A 21761-nucleotide genomic window follows, 5' to 3' on the forward strand; every position below is an offset into this window, starting at 1 on the left:
TTTGTGACCCAGGGTTCGAATCCATGTCTCTTATGTCTCCTGCATTGGCAACCCGGTTCTTCACCACTAGTGCCACCTGGAAGCCCCTTTATAACCATATGTTTTCATTTATATGACATTCTCAAAGGGCAAAACTATAAGAACAGATCAGTGGTTGCCAGAGTTGAGAGTCAGGGAGGCTTTGACTGCAGACAGACAGCACAGGAGAATTCTAGGGGCTGATGGAGCAGTTCTGTATTCTGATTGGGGCTAATTACACAGATCTATACATGTGTTAGTATGCATATAACAAATTCTATATCAAAATAAGGTAATTTTACATAATTATACATAAATGTACATAAATGACAAAAAGTGTAGAGGTGGAGTTGGTGATTAAAATGTGATGAGTTTAGGGACTTCCCCAGTGGTCCAGCGCTGAGGGTTCTATGTTTCCACTGCAGGAGGCATGGGTTTGAACCCTGGTCAGGGAACTAAGATCCCACATGCCACACAGCAAGGCCAAACTCACTCAGAAAGATGATGGAGATAGCGAAGTACAGTTTATTACACTGGCGGGCCCAAGGCAGAGTCTCCTCTTAGCCAAGGACCCTGACCAGCATTTGTGAAAACCTTATATACCCTAAGTGTACGTGCCCAAATCCACCTCCCCAAATTCCGTGAAACTAGTCTGAACAAAGGAAGAGAAAGATACAATCAAAGTTAACCTGTGATTCATATGCCTTAAGCCTAGGTAGTTAACGGTGGACAATTATCAATAGGCCTGTGGTCATACCCCAATAAGCATAATAGAATTTATGATTCTATTTGGTTACACAGATAATTAGGGAATTCTTTTAGGCAATGGAGAGTCTAGGTATGAGCCCTGGGGTTCTTCCATCCGGGGGATCTGGTTTTCCAGTTGGTATGTCGTTTCCATAGATACTGGGCATATAGCTCAAAGTCCACAGTCCAGCCCAAGATGGAGTCCTGCTTTCAAGATGGAACCTGTTCTGTTTCCTCCTTCAGTCCTAGGTCTTCAGACATATATTAAAGATGTATCATTTCATCACCTGGACCATCTCTTGCTGCTGCTGCTGCTAAGTCACTTCAGTCGTGTCCAACTCTGTGTGACCCCATAGACGGCGGCCCAGCAGGCTCCCCCGTCCCTGGGATTCTCCAGGCAAGAACACTGGAGTGGGTTGCCATTTCCTTCCCCAATGCATGAAAGTGAAAAGTGAAAGTGAAGTTGCTCGGTCGTGTCCGACTCTTCACAACCCCATGGACTGCAGCCTACCAGGCTCCTCCATCCATGGGATTTTCCAGGCAAAGTACTGGAGTGGGGTGCCATTGCCTTCTCCAGGACCATCTCTTAGTGTTATAAAAATAACAAAGAAACAAAGAAACTAAACAAAGCAGCAACAAAGAAACTAAAAGTATTATGTGACTACCATAAAAAAACCACACACACATTGACATTTGGAATACCATGGCTTGGTAATGAGAGCAATATGTAAAGATACATATGTGAAATATGTATCCCCAACCTAGTTCCTGATACAGGGTAACAATTCAGCAAACATTTGTGGAATGAACAAAGGAGTGAGAGAATGAAATAAGGAAAAGGCTTATACATGTTGATATGAAACCCTACATCTTCAACATCATCAAAAAGTTTGAAGCAGAATGGAAGGATATTCAAACATCACTTAAAGCTAAAATACAGTGTGCCAAGGGAGAAAAATGAAAAAGCTGTGGAAGCCACACTTTATAGTGTTCTATTTAACCACAAAGATCAGGGCTACTGAAGTCATTGTTGACATAGTTGCCAAAACATCTGCTCAAGACATGGTGAAAATGATGACTGGGTACAAAGAGTCTCTGTCAGATATCACAGTTCACTTTAGAATTACAGATGTGGCTGGAAATTTACAATGGCAAACATCCAATTTCTGACAAAACTGACAGTGTTTAATGGGAATTGATAAATCTACCAAGCTTGTGAATCTAGCTCATCTTTTGAGTTTTTACCATGGGTTAGATCTAAATAAGTAATTTTGTAAAGACATTATGTTCTGCTAATCTTTTCCAACTTGGAAAACTGAAGAAAGAAATTTCTTCCTTTCTTCCATCCTTCATTGATCTAATGTTTACTGAGCATTAACTATGCACCAGCCAGTGTTCCAGGCACAGGGAACACAGTTGTGACCAAGAGACAAGATCCCTTCCCTTATGGAATTTACATTCTGGTAACTGGAAACAGATGATAAACCAAGAAAGAAAAATAGCAAATAGGGAAAAATGCCACACAGAGGATTGAAATGGGGCAATGTGGCAGAGTGAATGAGGGTGTGCAGACTGGGTGGGCTGGTCAGCCTTCTGACAGGAGATAACATTTAAGCTGAGCTCAGAATGACAAGGAATCAGCTCTGCTAATATGTGAGGAAAGAACTTTCCAAGCAGAGGGAGCAGCTAGAGTAGTGGTTCTCAAAAGGAATGGCGCTGCTTCCTAGAGGCCATTTTGAAAGTTTGAGGGGAGGGGGCCCACAGGGACTGGAGGACTCCATTGGCATTTAATGGGCAGGGCAGGGATGCTGCAGAGCTGCAATGCACCAGACTGTCCTGCATCCTTCATGACTTTCAAAGATCCCACCAGGCACCCATATAAGTGGAAAAGCTTTTTCTCATTATCAGAGTTGAAAACTTAACTCTGCTTAACTCATAAAGACAAAACATTTTTCGCACAGTGTTTCTGCACATGGAACATCCTAGGAATGCAATTACCACGTAAATAGAAAGCAGATTGTATTCTATTTCATTCAGGACTTCACCAAGAGTTGTTCAACATTTCAAAGCCAACACCTCCGGGAAGGCAAGGCAAATGTCACCTAATGAGAAACACTGCACCTAATGGGAAAGGCTTCGGGGAAAACTGATGATGGTGGAGAGATTTTATTTTAATGGATAAGACATGCCCAAGATAAAATGAAAAGAGGGGAAAAAAGAAAGCAGTACAAAAGGGCACATAGTCAAAAGTCGATCTCCCTTCCACCTCTGTTCCCACCATTCCCAGTTTTCTTCCCTAGAGATAATCTGATTATCAGGGTTTTTTACATACTTCCAGTGGTTTTATCTCATTTTTTTGTTTAGAAGGAAGGGAGAGAGGGAGAGAGGGGAAATACTCATACAAATGAATATTTGTTTGAACATTAAAAAAAAAAAAAGATGAGGAAAGATACACCCAGCAGAGAGGGTATAGCTCAGTGGTAGAGCATTTGACTGCAGAAAAAGTGTGTGTGTGTGTGTGTGTACATACACACATCAAGCTCTTAATGTTGGCTTCTCTAATGTTACCTCAGAGGATGTTCAGGGAGACAGTTTTTTTAATACACTTCTGTACTGTTTTCCTTGGTATGACAGGTATATTCTACATTTGCAATTTACAAAATCCCATAAGGTTAAAGAATAAAATACAAATTAAGAGAGCAGGAATCCACCAACATTGGCAAGATCAATTATAATCATATATATAATTATGATTATATATTATTATATAAATATTATGATTATATATTATATAGTATATAATTATAATATTATATATTATATACTCAATTAATATATAATATAAAGCATTATATATTATATAATCAATATATAATCATATAGCAAGATCAATTATAATCTTAGAAACATCAGCAAGCTGAACTACGGTAATGTACTGAGAGAAGATTTCACTCTGTGAGAGAGAAACAAAAAGTGAGTGCTGAAGAATCCAAAACCATGAGCATCTCCCAACGTCTGCTGAGGACAGGAGGCTGCCTGCTGGCCTGAATCAGCTAGCCACCCTTTTTCCTCAAGTTACAATGCTACTTCTAAGATTATTTCACTTACCGCCTCTTTTCTCCTTTTTTTTTAAGTTATCATACATTTATTTTTAACACAGCACCCCAGTTTCATATTGTGTGCCTTTTCCAAAGTTGGAGATCCTTAACTTACTATATTCTTCACAGACTTTTCAATAAATATGAAGAGGCACTGAGGTTAACAAGTCTATAAGTGGCAATCCAAATATATGACACCCTCAAGGACTGATTTATGTTTAAGATTAATCTACATAATATTCCCAAGGTTTAGCAAATGAATGGGACTCTAGCTGAGTAAAATACGAACAAACGTTTTTCTGTTTGCACATCTCCATGAAAAGACAGAAGGCGGCAAAGAAAATATTCTGCGCTTACCCATTTTACTGTGCAAAGTACCTACTGTGAAAAATTACTTTTGAGGTTAAAATAGACCATCAACTCACAATCTCTCCTGGCCCACAGCTGGGAAGACTAAAAGGATTCTTCTTGCCTCTGGCTCACTAGAACATCGTATTCCTGCTGAAGACAAAAAGAACAGCAGTGCTCAAGAAAAAAGGATACCTGGTTCCCGAGGTGGGTGCAGTTGAAATGCTCATATAAGTTGCCTTAAAGCCAAACAAAACCAGTACAACCCAATCAAGCCAAACTCCACACAATGTGGTGATTCCATCAGCTGTTCCATTCCCAGGGCAGAGCTCCCTAAAGGACCTTTAGAATCCAGTCCTGTTGTCCAACAGAGTGCTTTAGCACAGGACTAGTAACTGAAGGTTTCCTTACTGTAGTCTCCAAATTCCAATTCAAACCCTGTGAAATTCATGTCCTCTGGTCTTCAGAGTCATAAACCTACTTTCCTCAACCTCCCACAGCCATGAAATTAGCTTACAGCAAGACAGGAGAATTCACAAAACAAGAAAAATAAGCATCCCAAATGGTTGAGAGCAGAGCAAGGCTTCTACTAGAACAAGTCCTCTTTTTCCATTTCTTTTTTCTAAATTGAAGTATAGTTGATTCAGAATGTTGTGTTTATTTTTATTGTACAGCAAAGGGATTCAGTTACATACATATGCATTCTTTTTCACACTCTGTTCCATGATTGTTTATCACGGGATATTGAATATAGTTCCTTGTACTCTACAGTGGGACCTTGTTGATCCATTTTCTATATGATAGTTTGCATAAGCCTATTTCAAACTCCCAAGCCATCCCTCCTCCACTCCCTAACCCCCTGGGCAACCAGTCTATTCTGTCTTTGAGTCTGTCGCTGTTTAATAAATAGGTAGAACAAGTTCCCCTGATCAAAACCCTGCAACACCTTTTAGAAAAGGATCTTTATATCATCATGTGTGTTAGTAAATGTAGAAAATAACAATACAAGCCTAAAAGCAACTGGGATGTCTTATATTAACAGACTGCTGGACTACCTTTCCATTATTATTACTGAAACGGCTTTTTAAGAAGAGAAAACAGGGAGAAATTTTTAATTTTTTAAAAAACTTATCAAAATCCTTCTTAGACTCTGGCCAAGTCACTGACTGCTAAGCCTTCTTTGCCCCCGTGGTCCCCTTAGCTCACAAAACCACCGAAAATGTCTCTACTCGAGAGAGACTCTGCTGTCCCAGTGGACGTTTAGTGTAGCTGTTAGGGAATGTTGTTACAAAACAGACCTGAATCCAGATGGCGTCTAGCCGCTGTGTGCCTAGAACAAGTCAATCTCTATGCCTTTGTTTCCTCTTCTGTAAAAACATCTAATCATAGTTAACACATCTGTAGTGCTTACCTGTATCATTTTTCATTTACTACTTACAACAACCCCTAGAGGAAAAAAAACTATAGATGAAGCGAGTGAGGCATAGAGAGGTTGAGTGACTTCCTCAAAGTCACACAGCTGGTAAACTGCAGGGCTCAGATGCTAACGCAGGTTGGAGTCGAAGCTCTAAGCACCGTACCTACGGCCTCTCGAATTGAGAGTAATAAATGGGGACACACCTACTAAGGACTGTTTTGAAGATTAAATAAGACAATGTACGAAAAGCCTGATACTTGTCAAGTGTTGGATATAGTGTGTATGTTATAGAAGGTTTTTTCCTTCTGCCCTGAGAAATCGGTAAAGCGTTTCCTAGGGGCAGAAAAAAGGTCGCAGGGTTGAGAACAGAGGCAAGGGAAGGAAGGGGGCAAGGTGGAACTTGGAAAGGGAGAAAGGGTATAAATAAGGCGGGGGTGGCGGGGGCTGAATATTCAGAACACAAATAGAGCGGCCTAGGCCTTGAAAGAACGCGGTGAGTGTTTCTCAACCGCAAACAGAAACGTCTTGGCTGAAAATCAAACACTAAACCGGAGCGGCGACGGCCTCAACCCCGGACCAGCCTCCTCAACCCCGCCCCGGCCCCAGGCCAGCTCGGGCCCGGCCGCGGACCGGCTTCCCGTCCGGTCCGCGGGTCCGCCCTACGCCGGGCGGAGCCTGGCCCGCCCCCTGCGCCGGAGCCCAGGAGCCCCAGGCCCGAGCCACGCGATCGGCCGGTCGCCCGGGGCTCGGGCCGCGGACGCGCGATGGCGACTTGGCGGCGGGACGGCCGGCTGACGGGCAGCCAGCGGCTGCTATGCGCCGGGCTGGCGGGGGCGCTCAGCCTCAGCCTCACCGCGCCGCTGGAGCTCGCCACCGTACTGGCCCAGGTCGGCGTCGTGCGCGGCCGCGCCCGGGGGCCGTGGGCCGCGGGGCTCCGCGTGTGGCGGACCGAGGGGCCGCGCGCCCTGTGGAAGGGGAACGCGGTGGCCTGCCTGCGCCTCTTCCCCTGCAGCGCCGTCCAGCTAGCCGCCTACCGCAAGTAAGAGCCGGGCGTGGGCGGGGCCAGGGCCCGGGAGGCCGCCGCCGGGTATCCCGCGGCCCGACGCCGCCGGGGTGCTGGGGATCGGGCCGGCGGTGCGCCCCCGCCTCCTTCCGGATCTCGTGGGAGCCCCTTGGGCCAGAAGGCGACCTCTTCGGCCCCCAAAGTGTAGTCCCCACCTTTTCTTCTTCACCTTTTCTGGGGGTTTCTGCAGTTTGAGGGGGACGCAGCTCTGGCCCAGAGAGGCTGACGGGGCTGGACGGGAGAGGAGGCGGAAGAGGGTGAAAGGAGATTTGGGGGGAAGGAGTGAAGAAATCTCCGGATAGATGGCTCCTAACCCCTTCCCACTGTACACCAACTTGGAAATTTTGCTTTGGCTGGCTTGGGAGAGAGACCTCTGAGGATACATGTATGGAAGAGAGTCTGTGTGACCAGAACCCTCAGAAGACAGTGCTTGCTAGGGACAGAGGGCCCAATCTACTGCCACCACAAGGCCGCGGAGTTCGGCTCCCTGCCCTCTCCCCCAAGAAGCTGACCTTTGGGGTCCTACAGAGGCTGCCCCACCCTCACTGCTCACTGGCCTCCTTTTAACACCTCCCACAAAAACAGCTGCTTTTTAGAAAAACTTCTAAATATGTAAATTAGCCTGATGAGTCTTAAAGCTTCCTCAAGAACTCAGAGATATTTGCATTTTAACTGGAAACACAGCCTAAAAGAATGAAGTGATAGGGGTGGGGTTTTAGGTAGAGATGTTTCTGTAGTTGGGGGGATGGTCCCGGGTTCCCCATTCACTGGGAACAGCAGCCAACTCTGAAGCCTGGCCTTACCTCAGAATTAGAGAAACACAATCCACAGTCTTGACCACTGTAGGTCTGCCTTGCAGACTGACAGTCGAAGGATTTTGCCTTTGGCTCAGGGAGGCTGGAGCTGGAAGTCTCATCCGACAACTGACAAGCCCAGTGGAATCTTCCTTATCACTGATTCCTCGAGGCCAGCGCTCATTTCACTTATGCCTGGGAATAGCGTTGCCTCTCTTACTCTGGGAAAGGAGGGTAGTGAGATGGTGGGGCATCTCTGTCAAGGCTCTCTTTCCTCCCCAGGCCCCTTGCTCTCAGCAACATCTGGCCTTCAGTCTGTAAACATTTCTCCTCGGAGTTTTAATGACTCAATTTCTCCCCACTTTACTGTATTGTCCACAAAGTATGGAACTCCTCCTTTGGAATGTGTACCAAGGAGAGGGAAGCAGAACTTCAAAGGCTGGTTTAAGTACTGTGGCTTTGCTGCTAACCCTCTCCAATATATACAGACATCCCTCCATATCCGGGAGGGGATTGGTTTCAGGACAACCTCCACCCCACCACTCCCCCACCCCCACCCCACATGCTCAAGTCTCTTCTATGAAATGGAGTAGTATTTGCATGTAACCTGCACAATCCTCCTGGATACTTTAAATCATCTCTAGGTTGGTTATACTACTTGATACAATGTAAATACTATGGAAAAAGTTGTAAATATAATGTAAATGCTATGTAAATTGTTGCTACTGTGCAGCAACTTCAAGGTTTGCTTTTTTGGAACTTCCTGGAATTTTTTTTCTGAATATTTTCAATCTGCAGTTAGTTCTGGAACCCATGGATACAGAGGGATGACTGCATATCATTGGATTTTTAAGATTTTGAGATATCATTGACATGAAAAATTATCTATATTTAAGGTGTACAAGTTGATGCTTTGATATATGTATACATTGTGAAATGATTGCCACAATCAAGCTAATTAACATCCATTACCTCTACCTAGTTACCATTTCGTATGTGTGTGTGTGTATGTGTGTGTAAATCGTTGGATATTTACAACACCTGTCTCCTTCCCTGTACCGTCCACAGGACAGGAAGTATGCCCACTTTACAGATGCACTGTTGGGCTCAGATTGGCCACACCACTCATCAGTGACAGAGCTGAACTCCACCACCAGGCCTTCCGACTGTAATACCCATGCCCTATTACTTCATACTGCCTTTCTGTCTGCATTCATTAAGTGCCCACTGTATGCATGATGCTGGGGACGATGCAAGGATGAAAGGGGCATGGTCCCTTTGTCCCGGAGCTTCCAGAGCAATAGAATAAAACTATAGTGTGTCCATAGCATGTGACTGCCAAGTTTAAAGTGCTATAGAAATTCACACCTCTGATGAGGGAGGAGATGTGAAGATGTCGCAGCAGAGAAAAACCATCCGAGTTTGGTCTTGGGAAAATGAGTAGGAGTTTTCTGGCAAAGATGGGGAGAAAGATACTGCAGGTAATGCCATAAGCAAAGGCACAGCAGTGGGAAGGCATGCGGCATGACTGGAGCATAAGGTGTGTCTCTGGCTGTAATGGAAAATACAGCCAGAAAAGCAGGTTGGAATGAGATCTTGGAGGGGCAGATTAGGGAGTTTGGACTTCACTTGGAATGCAAGGGTAACTGGGGGGGATTTTTGATGGGGGAGTGCTGTGATTAAAGCAATTCTACAGGAATTGTCACCTGGTAGCTGCAGAGGACATCTAAAGAGGAAGGCTGGGGGCGGCAGGACCAGTTAGGAACCAGTTGCACTAGTCCATGTGGTGGCTGAGAGCATCTGAAATGGGCTGATGACCGTGGGAATGGAGAAAAGGAGATGTGTGGGAGAGGAAGAACACATAGCTACTCAGGCTAGGTTTGCTAATAATGTTTTCCTGAAAGGTTAGTTTCTTTCTGAAAATTAAAAGGAAATATTTCAGTGATAGGCAGCAAAGTGGTGGATCAATCATGATGCCAGACTTCCTACATTAAGACAATACCTTGGATCCATCATTATACTGAATTTGCAGATCCATGAATTTGCAGAACAGTTAGTTGTGGGTAGTGGTACAGCCTGTGATTGTGGGTTTGAATAAAAAAGCATAAACATACAGAATGTTCAGAAAATGCAGTTGTTCAGGGCTTCCCTGGTGGCGCAGTTGTAAAGAATCCACCTGCCAATACAGGTTTGATCCCTAGTCCAGGAAGGTCCCACATACCACAACTATTGAACCTGTGCTCTAGAGCCTGGGAGTTCTAGAGCCTGTGCTCTGCAATGAGAAGCTACCGAAATGAGAAGCCCATGCACCACAGCTAGAGAGTAGCCCCCACTCACTGCAACTCGGGAAAAGCCCATGCAGCAACAAAGACCCAGCACAGTCAAAAATAAATAAATAAAATTTTTTTTTAAAATGCAGTAGTTCAGTGACTTGCTCACAAACACAATTAATGGCACAGCTGGAGCTTGAAACCAGGTCTTCTGCTTAGTTCAGTGCTCAGCTTAACGTTGTGATGATGACATATCTCCTTACTTGGATTTACAATGAAAAGAATCCACTCAGTAGAGTCTGGGAGGAGCTAGGTCCTTGTACTAAACAAATAAAATCTAACACAATGGGTGGCTATCAGATGTAGACCTTTACCCAACTTTATGCTACAACTGTTTGTCTAGCTGTATAAGCATTGTTTTGGGTTCCTGAAACTCTGAAATTGTTCATCACCAACACCATTTCCTTATTATGTAACCAATTCACGAGCTTGTGTTTGGCTGCCAACTTGTGTTAGGTTGAAGTGTTGGCAGTTCTAACTACATACATCAAGGGTGTGTGTAATCTCCGTGTGCCTGAAATGAAGGGGTTACTGCCGCTCATCAGCTTATCCAGTCTTGCTGGAAAAGCTTCTATGCAGTGTGTGGGAGTGCAAGGAAGAGCAGAAAGGGGAACACTGCTGCCCCAGCCAATCAAACAAGCACTTAAGATGTGGGGATTCAGATGACGTCATTGATGGCCTATCAGGGTTGCCCTGCTTTGACTCTGATTGTAAGAGGAACTTCTGTCTTCACCTCTGTATAGTATGAGTCTGAGAAAAAGGGCTTTCCTTGGTTCTTCTTTTCGATTTTGTATATCTGTCAGCAAAACCCTCTTTATAAAGCAAACTGATAGAAGACAGGGTTCTTCCTAGTTCATCAAGTCATTCAGAGACCCTAATTTCTCTCAGGCCGCCCCTATCAGACATCTCTCTGGCAGGTCCGTTGAACTCATGATCTTATGCTGAAAGCTCGCACAGTGTATATATTCAGTGACTGGGGAATGAATGCATGCACGAGTGCCCTGGGATGGTGAATAAGGGGGAGGCAGTCCATTCTGAAGGAGATCAGCCCTGGGATTTCTTTGGAAGGAATGATGCTAAAGCTGAAACTCCAGTACTTTGGCCACCTCATGCGAAGAGCTGACTCATTGGAAAAGACTCTGATGCTGGGAGGGATTGGGGGCAGGAGGAGAAGGGGACGACAGAGGATGAGATGGCTGGATGGCATCACTGACTCAATGGACGTGAGTCTGGGTGAACTCCGGGAGTTGGTGATGGACAGGGAGGCCTGGCATGCTGCGATTCATGGAGTCGCAAAGAGTCAGACACGACTGAGCGACTGAACTGAACTGAACTGAATGAGAATGAATGGTGTTTCTTCAAACTCCTCCTTCTTCTAGATTATTCCAGCATGCTGCAGACCACCCCTCTAGCCAAGCATTTCCACTTCCTCTGTCTCCCCTCCCTCTGCTAAGGTTCCCCTCCCACTCGACTGGACTGGCCGGGGGAGAGAGGAGGGAGGAAGGACTCAAGAAGGGTGCAGGCAGTGAAACCAAGGCAGATGGCCCACTAGGGAGAACCAGCTTGGTTTACCCGTATCTTTAAAAGGTCGTGCTGGTTCACTCAAATGACTATTAAGTGAGGCTGACAAAATGAAGTCCAGACTTTCCTACAGCTTGAAGGAGATGTTTTTAATAGATAAGTGTTTACTTGGGAGCAAAGGAGCCAATCTAGAACTCTCTCAGTGGTTTCACCTGAACACTTATTCGTCAGTCAGGGGGCCTGAAAAGGCAGGAAATACACATCTTCGCTAGAGCTTTGGAAGCCAAAGTATTCAGGATGCTCTCATTTTAAAAAAGATAAAATACTATTAGCTAGCTCTGTTCACCTTCCTTTTAGTCAGATCCTTGTTATACCTCTCCTGCTCCTCCTACCCACTCTCTGACAGAAAATCTTATTTTTCCTGGTTTCCAAGCCCTCTTTTATTTTCTCCACATTTCCCAAGCATGAATAAAATTCCTTTGCTTCCTGGCCCAGGAACATGCACCATGTAAAAGTCCTCTTAGAACAATTTCTGCCAACGTAGGCTCTCATGACTGGGGATGTACTGCTTCCAGAAAGAGGGATTGTAACAGAGTGGCTTTCTAGTTTGCCAATAGAAAAGTCCACCCAAAACCATTTGGGACTAAATTGTGAAACTGCAGTGAAACACAAAGAATGGTCTAGCCCCACCTCCCAGAATATTGGAAATAAATGCAAAAATAAACAAATGGGACCTAATTAACCTTAAAAGCTTCTGCACATCAAAGGAAACTATTAGCAAGGTGAAAAGACAGCCTTCAGAATGGGAGAAAATAATAGCAAATGAAGCAACTGACAAACAACTAATCTCAAAAATATACAAGCAACTCCTACAGCTCAACTCCAGAAAAATAAATGACCCAATCAAAAAATGGGCCAAAGAACTAAATAGACATTTCTCCAAAGAAGACATACAGATGGCTAACAAACACATGAAAAGATGCTCAACATCACTCATTATCAGAGAAATGCAAATCAAAACCACTATGAGGTACCATTTCACGCCAGTCAGAATGGCTGCGATCCAAAAGTCTACAAATAATAAATACTGGAGAGGGTGTGGAGAAAAGGGAACCCTCTTACACTGTTGGTGGGAATGCAAACTAGTACAGCCACTATGGAGAAGAGTGTGGAGATTCCTTAAAAAACTGGAAATAGAACTGCCTTATGACCCAGCAATCCCACTGCTGGGCATACACACTGAGGAAACCAGAAGGGAAAGAGACACGTGTACCCCAGTGTTCATCGCAGCACTGTTTATAATAGCCAGGACATGGAAGCAACCTAGATGTCCATCAGCCGATGAATGGATAAGAAAGCTGTGGTACATATACACAATGGAGTATTATTCAGCCATTAAAAAGTATACATTTGAATCAGTTCCAATGAGGTAGATGAAACTGGAGCCTATTATACAGAGTGAAGTAAGCCAGAAAGAAAAACACCAATACAGTACACTAACGCATATATATGGAATTTAGAAAGATGGTAACAATAACCCTGTGTACGAGACAGCAAAAGAGACACTGATGTATAGAACAATCTTATGGACTCTGTGGGAGAGGGAGAGGGTGGGAAGATTTGGGAGAATGGCATTGAAACATGTAAAATATCATGTATGAAACGAGTTGCCAGTCCAGGTTCGATGCACGATACTGGATGCTTGGGGCTAGTGCACTGGGACGACCCAGAGAGATGGTATGGGGAGGGAGGAGGGAGGAGGGCTCAGGATGGGGAACACATGTATACCTGTGGCGGATTCATTTTGATATTTGGCAAAACTAATACAATTATGTAAAGTTTAAAAATAAAATAAAATTAAAAAAAAAAAAAAAAAGAATGGTCTAGCAAACACTCATGTACCCACAGTGCAGGATTGACAGCATAAAAGAGAATTATCTTAAAAGATACAAGAAATAAAAAAGATACTTGAAGTATCTTTTAAGCTAATTGTGACCCCATGGACTGTAGCCCACCAGGCTCTTCTGTCCATGGGATTCTCCAGGCAAGAATACTGGAGTGGGTTGCCATTTCCTTCTCCAGGGTATCTTCCCGACCCAAGGATTGAACCTGGGTCTCCTGCATTACAGGCAGACTCTTTACCAATTGAGCCACCAGGGAAGACCTAGTACAAGAAATATAATATTACAGATAATGGTAAAGTCCCCTTCATTCTCTTTTCCAGTCCCATCTGCTCTCCACCTTCTTGGGGGTCTATTTTATACTTTCTTTACATGTCTATATCCATAATTACTTTAAGATATGGTTTTGTACATGTATTTCTTGATTTAAATGTAGTCAGCCCTCTGTATCTTTAGGTTCTGTATCCACTGATTCAACCAACCACAGGTTGGAAATACTGTATTCAGTATTGTGTAATACAATTCCAGAAAGTTCCAAAAAGCAAAACTTGAATTTGCCATGCCCCAGGAACTTTTTATATAGCATTTACACTGTATTCAGTATTATAAGTACTCTAGAGATGATTTAAAGTATGCATATGTACCTGATAAGTTGCTTCAGTTGTGTCCAACTCTTTGTGACCCCCATGGACTGTAGCCCGCCAGGCTCCTCTGTCCATGGGATTCTCCAGTCAAGGATACTGGAGTGTGTTGCCATTCCCTTCTCCAGGGTATCTTCCTGACCCAGGGATCCAACCCGGGTCTCCTGTTTTGCAGGCAGAGTCTTTTTTGTTTAAGCCAGTAGGGAAGCCCCTGACTTAAAGTATACTAGAGGGCAAATAATACACCATTTTCTATGAGGGACTTGAGCATCCACAGATGTTGGTATCTGTTGGGGTTTCTGAAACCTGTGGATACAGAGAAATGACCATAGATAGTTACCATACACTATAGGTCATTCTGCAACTTGCTTTTTTCTTAACTTTTTTCTTAACTTTATGCTTTTATGATTTATCCATGTAAATACACAGTTCTAAGTGCATTCATTTATGGTATCATTATATGACTTCCACAATTTATCCATTCCTCTACCAATGGACTTTTAGATTATTCAATTTCACTTACAAACAATGCATTAATAATAAGTGTCCCCAGCCAGGGGTTGAACCTGTGCCCCCCTGCATTGGAAGCTTAGAATCTTAACCACTGGACCACTAGGGAAATCCCTTGAGTTTTTAAAATATATTGGTTTAATAATTGTAAGAGAAGATGCATGACCCCACCAACTGTCAGAAAAATAACAAATAAAAACAGTAACAAAATACCATTTCTCACCCAGCTGACAGGAAGACAGTCCCAACACTCCCCATCTGACAGCAGGAAGCAGTCTCCAAGTACATCTTGTGTCTTTATACAAGAGTTTCTCTAGGATATGCACTGAGAAATGGAATTGCTGGGATGAAAGTAGGCTTTCTTCCAATTTTACTAGATACTACAAAGTGACCTGCCAATGTACACCTCTCCCAGCAGTGGGTGAGCATTCCTGTTTCCATACTTTCTCACCATCACTTGGTGTTATCAGACTTTTTCATCTTTGCCAGTCTGCTGGGTGAGAATTGGTATCTTGTTACTATTTTTGTTATTTCTCTGACAGTTGGTGGGGTCGTGCATCTTCTCTTACAATTATTAAACCAATATATTTTAAAAACTCAAGGGACTTCCCTGGTGGTCCAGTGGTTAAGATTCTGAGCTTCCAATGCAGGGGGCTCAGGTTCAACCCTTGGTTGAGGAATTAATATCCCACATGCTGCCTGAGGCAGCCAAAAACAAAAAACCTCAATTACTGGGAATGCTTAAAGTCATTGTTTCAAGCAATTTCATTGAAGTTGCAACCGAATCAAAGGAGCACATTCCAGTTCAGTATTTATGGAGTACTTCTGTTCATTTACACCCCACAGGAAAGCCAGGGTTGACAGTTATGCAAATAAAAGGGGAAAATGCTTAAGATGAAGTGGATGGACTTAGGGTAGATGTAAATAAGAAGCTTAGATATCTCTTCCTTAGAGCTAAGTAGAATTCCATAAATATACTAGAATTGAATGTGTTTACTCATTTATCTTAATACATTAGTATAGTAATTTTTGCTTCATAAAGCATTTCCAAACGCGGGGAAATGTTGCAATCAGTAGTGCTGAACACTCCAAAACAATCCATAGCTGATTCCCTTGGGCCTTTCTCCCTGTTTTCTCCCAGGTTTGTCGTGCTGTTCATGGATGACCTGGGCCATATTTCCCAGTGGAGCTCCATCATGGCTGGGAGTCTCGCAGGGATGGTTTCCACCATTGTGACATATCCTACAGACCTCATCAAAACTCGGTTAATTGTGCAGAACATGCTGGAACCATCCTACAGGGGGATCCTCCATGCATTTTCTACTATTTATCAACAGGAAGGGTTCCTGGCCCTTTATCGAGGGGTTTCCCTTACTGTTTTAGGTAAGATGGAACTTGTCACCTTGTCCAAGAAAAGGCTGTGTTCTTGGACCTATACAAATGATTTTTATATCTTTGTTGGTAACCAGTGAAATCCACTTTACTGAGTTCAAGGGATATATATGAATGTATTGTATATCTTTGTAACCCGTTAAATTCATTTAACTGAGTTCAAGGTCCGTTCAGTTCAGTTTAGTCACTCAGTCGTGTCTGACTCTTTGTGACCCCATGGACTGCAGGATGCCAGGCCTCCCTGTCCATCACCAACTCCCTGAGTCTATTCAAACTCATGTCCATCGAGTCGGTGATGCCATCCAACCATCTCATCCTCTGTTGTCCCCTTCTCCTCCTGCCTTCAATCTTTCCCAGCATCAGGGTCTTTTCCAATGAGTCAGTTCTTCGCATCAGATGGCCAAAGTATTGGAGTTTCAGCTTCAACATCAGTCCTTCCAATGAATATTCAGGATTGATTTCCTTTAGGATGGACTGGTTGGATCTCCTTGCAGTCCAAGGGACTCTCAAGAGTCTTCTCCAACACCACAGTTCAAAACCATCAATTCTTCAGTGCTCAGCATTTTTTATGGTCCAACTCGCACATCCATCCATGATTACTGGAAAAAAACCATAGCTTTGACTAGATGGACCTTTGTCAGCAAAGTAATGTCTCTGCTGTTTAATATGCTGTCAAAGTTGGTCATAATTTTCTTCCAAGGAGCAAGCGTCTTTTAATTTCATGGCTGCAGTCACCATCTGCAGTGATTTTGGAGCCCCCCACCAAATACAGTCTCTCACTGTTTCCCCATCTATTTGCCACGAAGTGATGGGACCAGATGCCATGATCTTAGTTTTCTGGATGTTGAGCTTTAAGCCAACTTTTTTACTCTCCTCTTTCACTTTCATCAAGAGGCTCTTTAGTTCTTCTTTGCTTTCTGTCTTAAGGATGGTATCATCTGCATATCTGAGGTTATTGATATTTCTCCTGGAAATCTTGATTCCAGCTTGTGTTTCATCCAGCCTGGCATTTCTCATGATGTACTCTGCATATAAGTTAAATAAGCAGGGTGACAATATACAGCCTTGACGTACTCCTTTTCCTATTTGGAACCAGTCTGTTGTTCCATGTCCAGTTCTAACAGTTGCTTCCTGACCTGCATACAGATTTCTCAAGAGGCAGGTCAGGTAGTCTGGTATTCCCTTTCAGATTTTTCCACAATTTGTTGTGATCCACACAGTCAAAGGCTTTGGCATAGTCAAGAAAGCAGAAATAGATGTTTTTCTGGAACTCTCTTGCTTTTTCCATAATCCAACGGATGTTGGCAATTTGATCTCTGGTTCCTCTACCTTTTCCAAAACGAGCTTGAACATCTGGAAGTTCAGGGTTCACGTACTGTTGAAGCCCGGCTTGGAGAATTTTGAGCATTACTTTACTAGTGTGTGAGATGAGTGCAACTGTGTGGTAGTTTGAGCATTCTTTGGCATTGCCTTTCTTAGGGATTGGAATGCAAACTGACCTTTACCAGTCCTGTGGCCACTGCTGAGTTTTCCAAATTTGCTGGCATATTGAGTGCAGCACTTTCACAGCAGCATCTTTTAGGATTTGAAATAGCTCAACTGGAATTCCATCACCTCCACTAGCTTTGTTTGTAGTGATGCTTCCTAAGGCCCACTTGACCTCACATTCCAGGATGTCTGGCTCTAGGTGAGTGATCACACCATTGTGATTATCTGGGTCATAAAGATCTTTTTTGTATAGTTCTTCTGTGTATTCTTGCCACCTCTTCTTAATATCTTCTGCTTCAAAAATGACAGAATGACCTCTGAGTGCAAGGTCATATGGATTCAATATAGAGTTGATTAGCTTTGTTCTATTCCATAGCCATATACCCCACTCCTAACTTTGGCCTGGGAGGGAGAAGGACAGCCTGCAGGTGGCTCAGCACAAGTTGACAGGCAAACAGTCCCACACACTCCCCATATGACTGCAGGAAGGAGTCTCCGAGTACATCCATACATGTATGAGCACAACCAGGGTAGCAACTGTAGCTTCTGTGATCTTCAGAACCTTTGCCAGGACTACACCTGCCAAGTCACCAGGACCCCCAGTTGCCAATCGAGTAGACTTTTACCTTTTATCTGACCTTTTTTGCAGTATTTGATGAGACCCATCACCCTTTATTCTAGAAACCTGTCTTCCAGGATCCCACTATATCTCGATTTCTTTTCCCACCTCTCTTCAGCTCTTTCTTGTGTGGCTCATCTGATGCTGCCAGCCCTCTACCTGTCGCTATTCCCCGGTTCCTTTCTGAGTTTTCTTCTCACTCTTCATTCCGTCCCTGGGTGGCCTCATCTAAGTTAGTGGCTTAAACAAACATTGTAATACTCTAATGACTCCCAATTTCATCTCTATAATAACAATGACTAACATCTATTGCTCTTTATTAGGTGCCAGGCACTGTCCTAAACGTTTTGCATACAGCTCCTCATTTAAGCCACATTTTACAGGTGAAATAGATGCTTAGGGAAGCTAAGCAACTTGCCCAAGACCACATAGATAGAAAGCAGAAGATCTAGCAATACAACCCCAGAGCCGTCTCTCTTAGCCACTGACTACCACCAACTCTCAGTGGTAGTATGAATGCCTGCAAGGGATGTATCAATATTTAGTCAGGACTAAACCTGATGTCCTCATTAGTTGCATGCCTGCTCCCTTCCTGTGTCCCTGTGAACAAGACTGCCTTTCTTTCACCCAGTGGCCTAAGCCAGAAGAAACCTATTATCTCCTCAACTTTGACTCCTCCTCTCACTGCATGCCCACTTCAGCCGCAAGTGCTGTCAATTTCACCTTTTAAAGCTCTCAAGTCTGCCCCTTCTCCATCCGCATCTTCTCTGCCCCAGGTCACACTCTCATCATCTTTCTGCAGACACGAGAGGCTCCTACCTGGTCCCAGTCCTGGGTCTCTCCTACCCCGGTCCACCCTATACCTTGCTCCCAGGGGTGTGGTGAGCTTTCTAAGTGCAAGTTAATCATTTCATCAACCTCTTCCCACTGCCCTCCTTAAAAGCCTTCACTGACTCCTGTGAGCTACAGGGAAAAACCCAAATTCCTTCTGGCATACTAGCGCCTTCAGACCTGGCCCTGCCGGCCAATCCCTACCTCATCTCCTACCATGCTCTACCTGCACTCCTGTGTTGGCCATCCAGAAATACTGGCATTTCTTGGAAATACCACTCTCTGTATATGTTGTTCCCTCTGCTTGCTCCGTCAGTGTCTGATGAACTCCTGCTCATTCCTGAAGACCCAGTTAAAAAGTTCTCTCTTCTGTGAAGTCCTTCTTGATTCCCTCAGGCAAAATGAATCCCTCTGATCCTTGTGTACCTAAAGCACTTTGTATAGCCTTCCTAGCCCCGCTACTATGACTCGTTATCTGTCTGTCTCTCCCACTAGATGGTGAGTATCTCCAGGAATTAGCCTGCTCACTCCTCTTTGTATTCCTGGCACCTGGCAAAGGGCCCATCACATAGCATTAGCTCCACAAATGTTTTCTGAATGAAAATATAGCGTTGGTATGTCATTTTTGTTTTTATTAAATAAATACTACATTTTTCTAAAGATGAGCAACCCAACTAGTGTTAGCCCTTCTTTTAAATCTCATCTTAAGGGAGATATTTAGTCCCTGTGTAAACTTCAGATTGGTCCAAAATTTTCTGGAAGCTTCAAAGTGCCAACCACTGCACTACTTGCTTACCACCTTTTCCTAGAAAGGTGAGGCTGCTGGGTGGGAGGGGAGTTTGGTGGAGAATGGATACATGTATATGTATGGTTGAGTCCCTTCACGGATCACCTGAAATTACCACATCATTAATCAGCTATACCCCAATACAAAATAAAAAGTTAAAAAGAAAAGATAACTAATAAGGGACCTACTGGATAGCACAGGGAACTCTACTCAGTACTTTGTAATGTCCTATATAGAAAAAGAGTGAATATATGTCTATGTATAACTGATTTACTTTGCTGTACGGCAGAAGCTAACACAACATTGTAAATCAACTCTACTCCAATATAAATTTTTTTTAAAAAAAGAGAGGCTGCCACACAGTGCAGGGTGCCCACTGGGCCCTGATATCCCACGTCATTCCCAGAAGCAAGGTCAAGTAACCTCCCTCCCTCACCACTACGATCTCACTCTTCAGTTTTCACAGAATGTTACCTTCTCAGCTGAAGATCAGTATCCCCTAAACTCCAAAGCTTGATTAAGTACCTCCCACTAACTTTTTATTTAAGAATGATTTTTTCCCTAACACTCTTTTTTTATTTCAAACACCCCAAAATGTTAAGAGAATTGGAAATACCCTGGATAAACAAGGTCCTACTGTATAGCACAGGAAACTATATTCAATACCCTGTAATAAACAATAATTGAAATAAATATGAAAAAGACTATGTAACTGAATCACTTTGCTGTACATCATTTTACTGTGCTGAAGCTAACACAACATTATAAATCAACTACACATAAATAAAATAAATTTTAAAAAGAATTGGAAATACCCATATACCCAGCATATACCGGGTCCTTCAATGAATGTTTTGGTTTATCATTTATCTATCCATCCCTCTAGCCATTCATCAGTCATGTATTTTTTGATGATTTTCATGTAAATTGCAAACATCAATACACTTCACCCCTCAACCTTTCAGCGTGCATATTACTAACTAGAGTTCGATATTTGTTTATGATTCTTTTAAAAGTGAAATGGACATAGAATACACAAACCTGCAGGGAATCATTCGATGCATTGTGATCAATGACACAAACCCAATCAAAATATACCACGTTACCATTACCCAAGAAAGTGCGTGCTGCTTCTGTTGGAGTGACTTTTCACAAGCCCAGAGCTGGTCCTGTTGCTTTCCCCAGGGTTTCCTACTGGCATTTGTGTTCTCAAACCAGTGTCTCCTGAGCCATCACAGCCTCCCTGCCCTTGTTTTTCAGGTGCTCTCCCTTTCTCTGCTGGCTCCCTTCTAGTTTACATGAACCTGGAGAAAATCTGGAATGGACCCCGGGATCGGTTCTCTCTCTTCCAGAACTTTGCCAATGTCTGCCTGGCTGCTGCAGTGACCCAGACCCTCTCCTTCCCCTTTGACACTGTGAAGAGGAAGATGCAGGTGAGGAGATGTGTTTGGGGGGACCTTGCCTTGTTTGTGGATGAGTAACAACAGCAAAGAACACAGAGCCTGAGCGAGACCAGGATCCAAAATGCTCATGACTGCTCATACAAACCCTCTGCAAAGCCCCACTCCATGGCATTTCTGCTGTAACTTCAGGGCAATGGGCATGAGCCCACGCTGCCTCTCCATTCCCACCCTCTGCTATCTTAGGTCTACAGAGAAGTAGACCTACAGGTGAGGCCCACTTTTCTTCCCTCACTTCATAGCTGCACTGCCTGTTACATCAAGGTGGCTTCCACAGTGAGGACAGGTCACTCTGGCCTTAACAGCCTGTCCTTCAGTGAAACAGCCTGGAAAGAAGCAAACTAAGCCAGGAACTGTCACTAACAAGGGGCCAGTAGTCCCTGATTCCCCTGTTGAGGAAGTAACTGCATTTGAAATGAGTCAGTGTCTTACTGGGCTTGGCCCTGTATTTTCCTAATTGTGACCTAGGAAAACCAGTTTCTCTACAGACCACAAAGGCAAAAGCCTGATACCCAAGGTCTCATAGTGAGGAACTGAGCCTAGAATCAGCCAATTCTGATCGAAGAAAAATCAGAATGGTCCAAGTAAGGATGAGGATTACAGGCAGGTTCACACAGTTGGGGGGTGAACTCAAAACCAAATGGGGCTTCGCATCTGCCCTGAACCATGCTCCTTCTCTGCTAGCCTCCCCTCAGATTCCACATCAGAAGGCTTACCTGCCTTCCTGGACTTTTCTGGGCAAATCTGGATTTATACAGTTGATGTATCCTGAAGACCTGCTCGGATATTCATTTGG

General features: G+C 43.8%; 1 protein-coding gene across 1 annotated transcript in view; it reads left to right on the forward strand.

The window, feature by feature from the left end:
• The first annotated feature begins 6238 nt into the window (after positions 1 to 6238).
• SLC25A43 (solute carrier family 25 member 43) overlaps positions 6239 to 21761 on the forward strand; it is a 42073-nt gene continuing 26550 nt past the window's right edge. Inside the window, exons 1-3 of the mRNA XM_055565230.1 lie at positions 6239 to 6667; positions 15530 to 15771; positions 20766 to 20938. Of these exons, the coding sequence (XP_055421205.1) occupies positions 6393 to 6667; positions 15530 to 15771; positions 20766 to 20938 (690 nt within the window). The 5' untranslated portion in view covers positions 6239 to 6392. The remainder of the gene's footprint in view (positions 6668 to 15529; positions 15772 to 20765; positions 20939 to 21761) is intronic.

This window comes from Bubalus kerabau, chromosome X, assembly GCF_029407905.1.
Source record: "Bubalus kerabau isolate K-KA32 ecotype Philippines breed swamp buffalo chromosome X, PCC_UOA_SB_1v2, whole genome shotgun sequence".
NCBI classification, from domain to species: domain Eukaryota; kingdom Metazoa; phylum Chordata; class Mammalia; order Artiodactyla; family Bovidae; genus Bubalus; species Bubalus kerabau.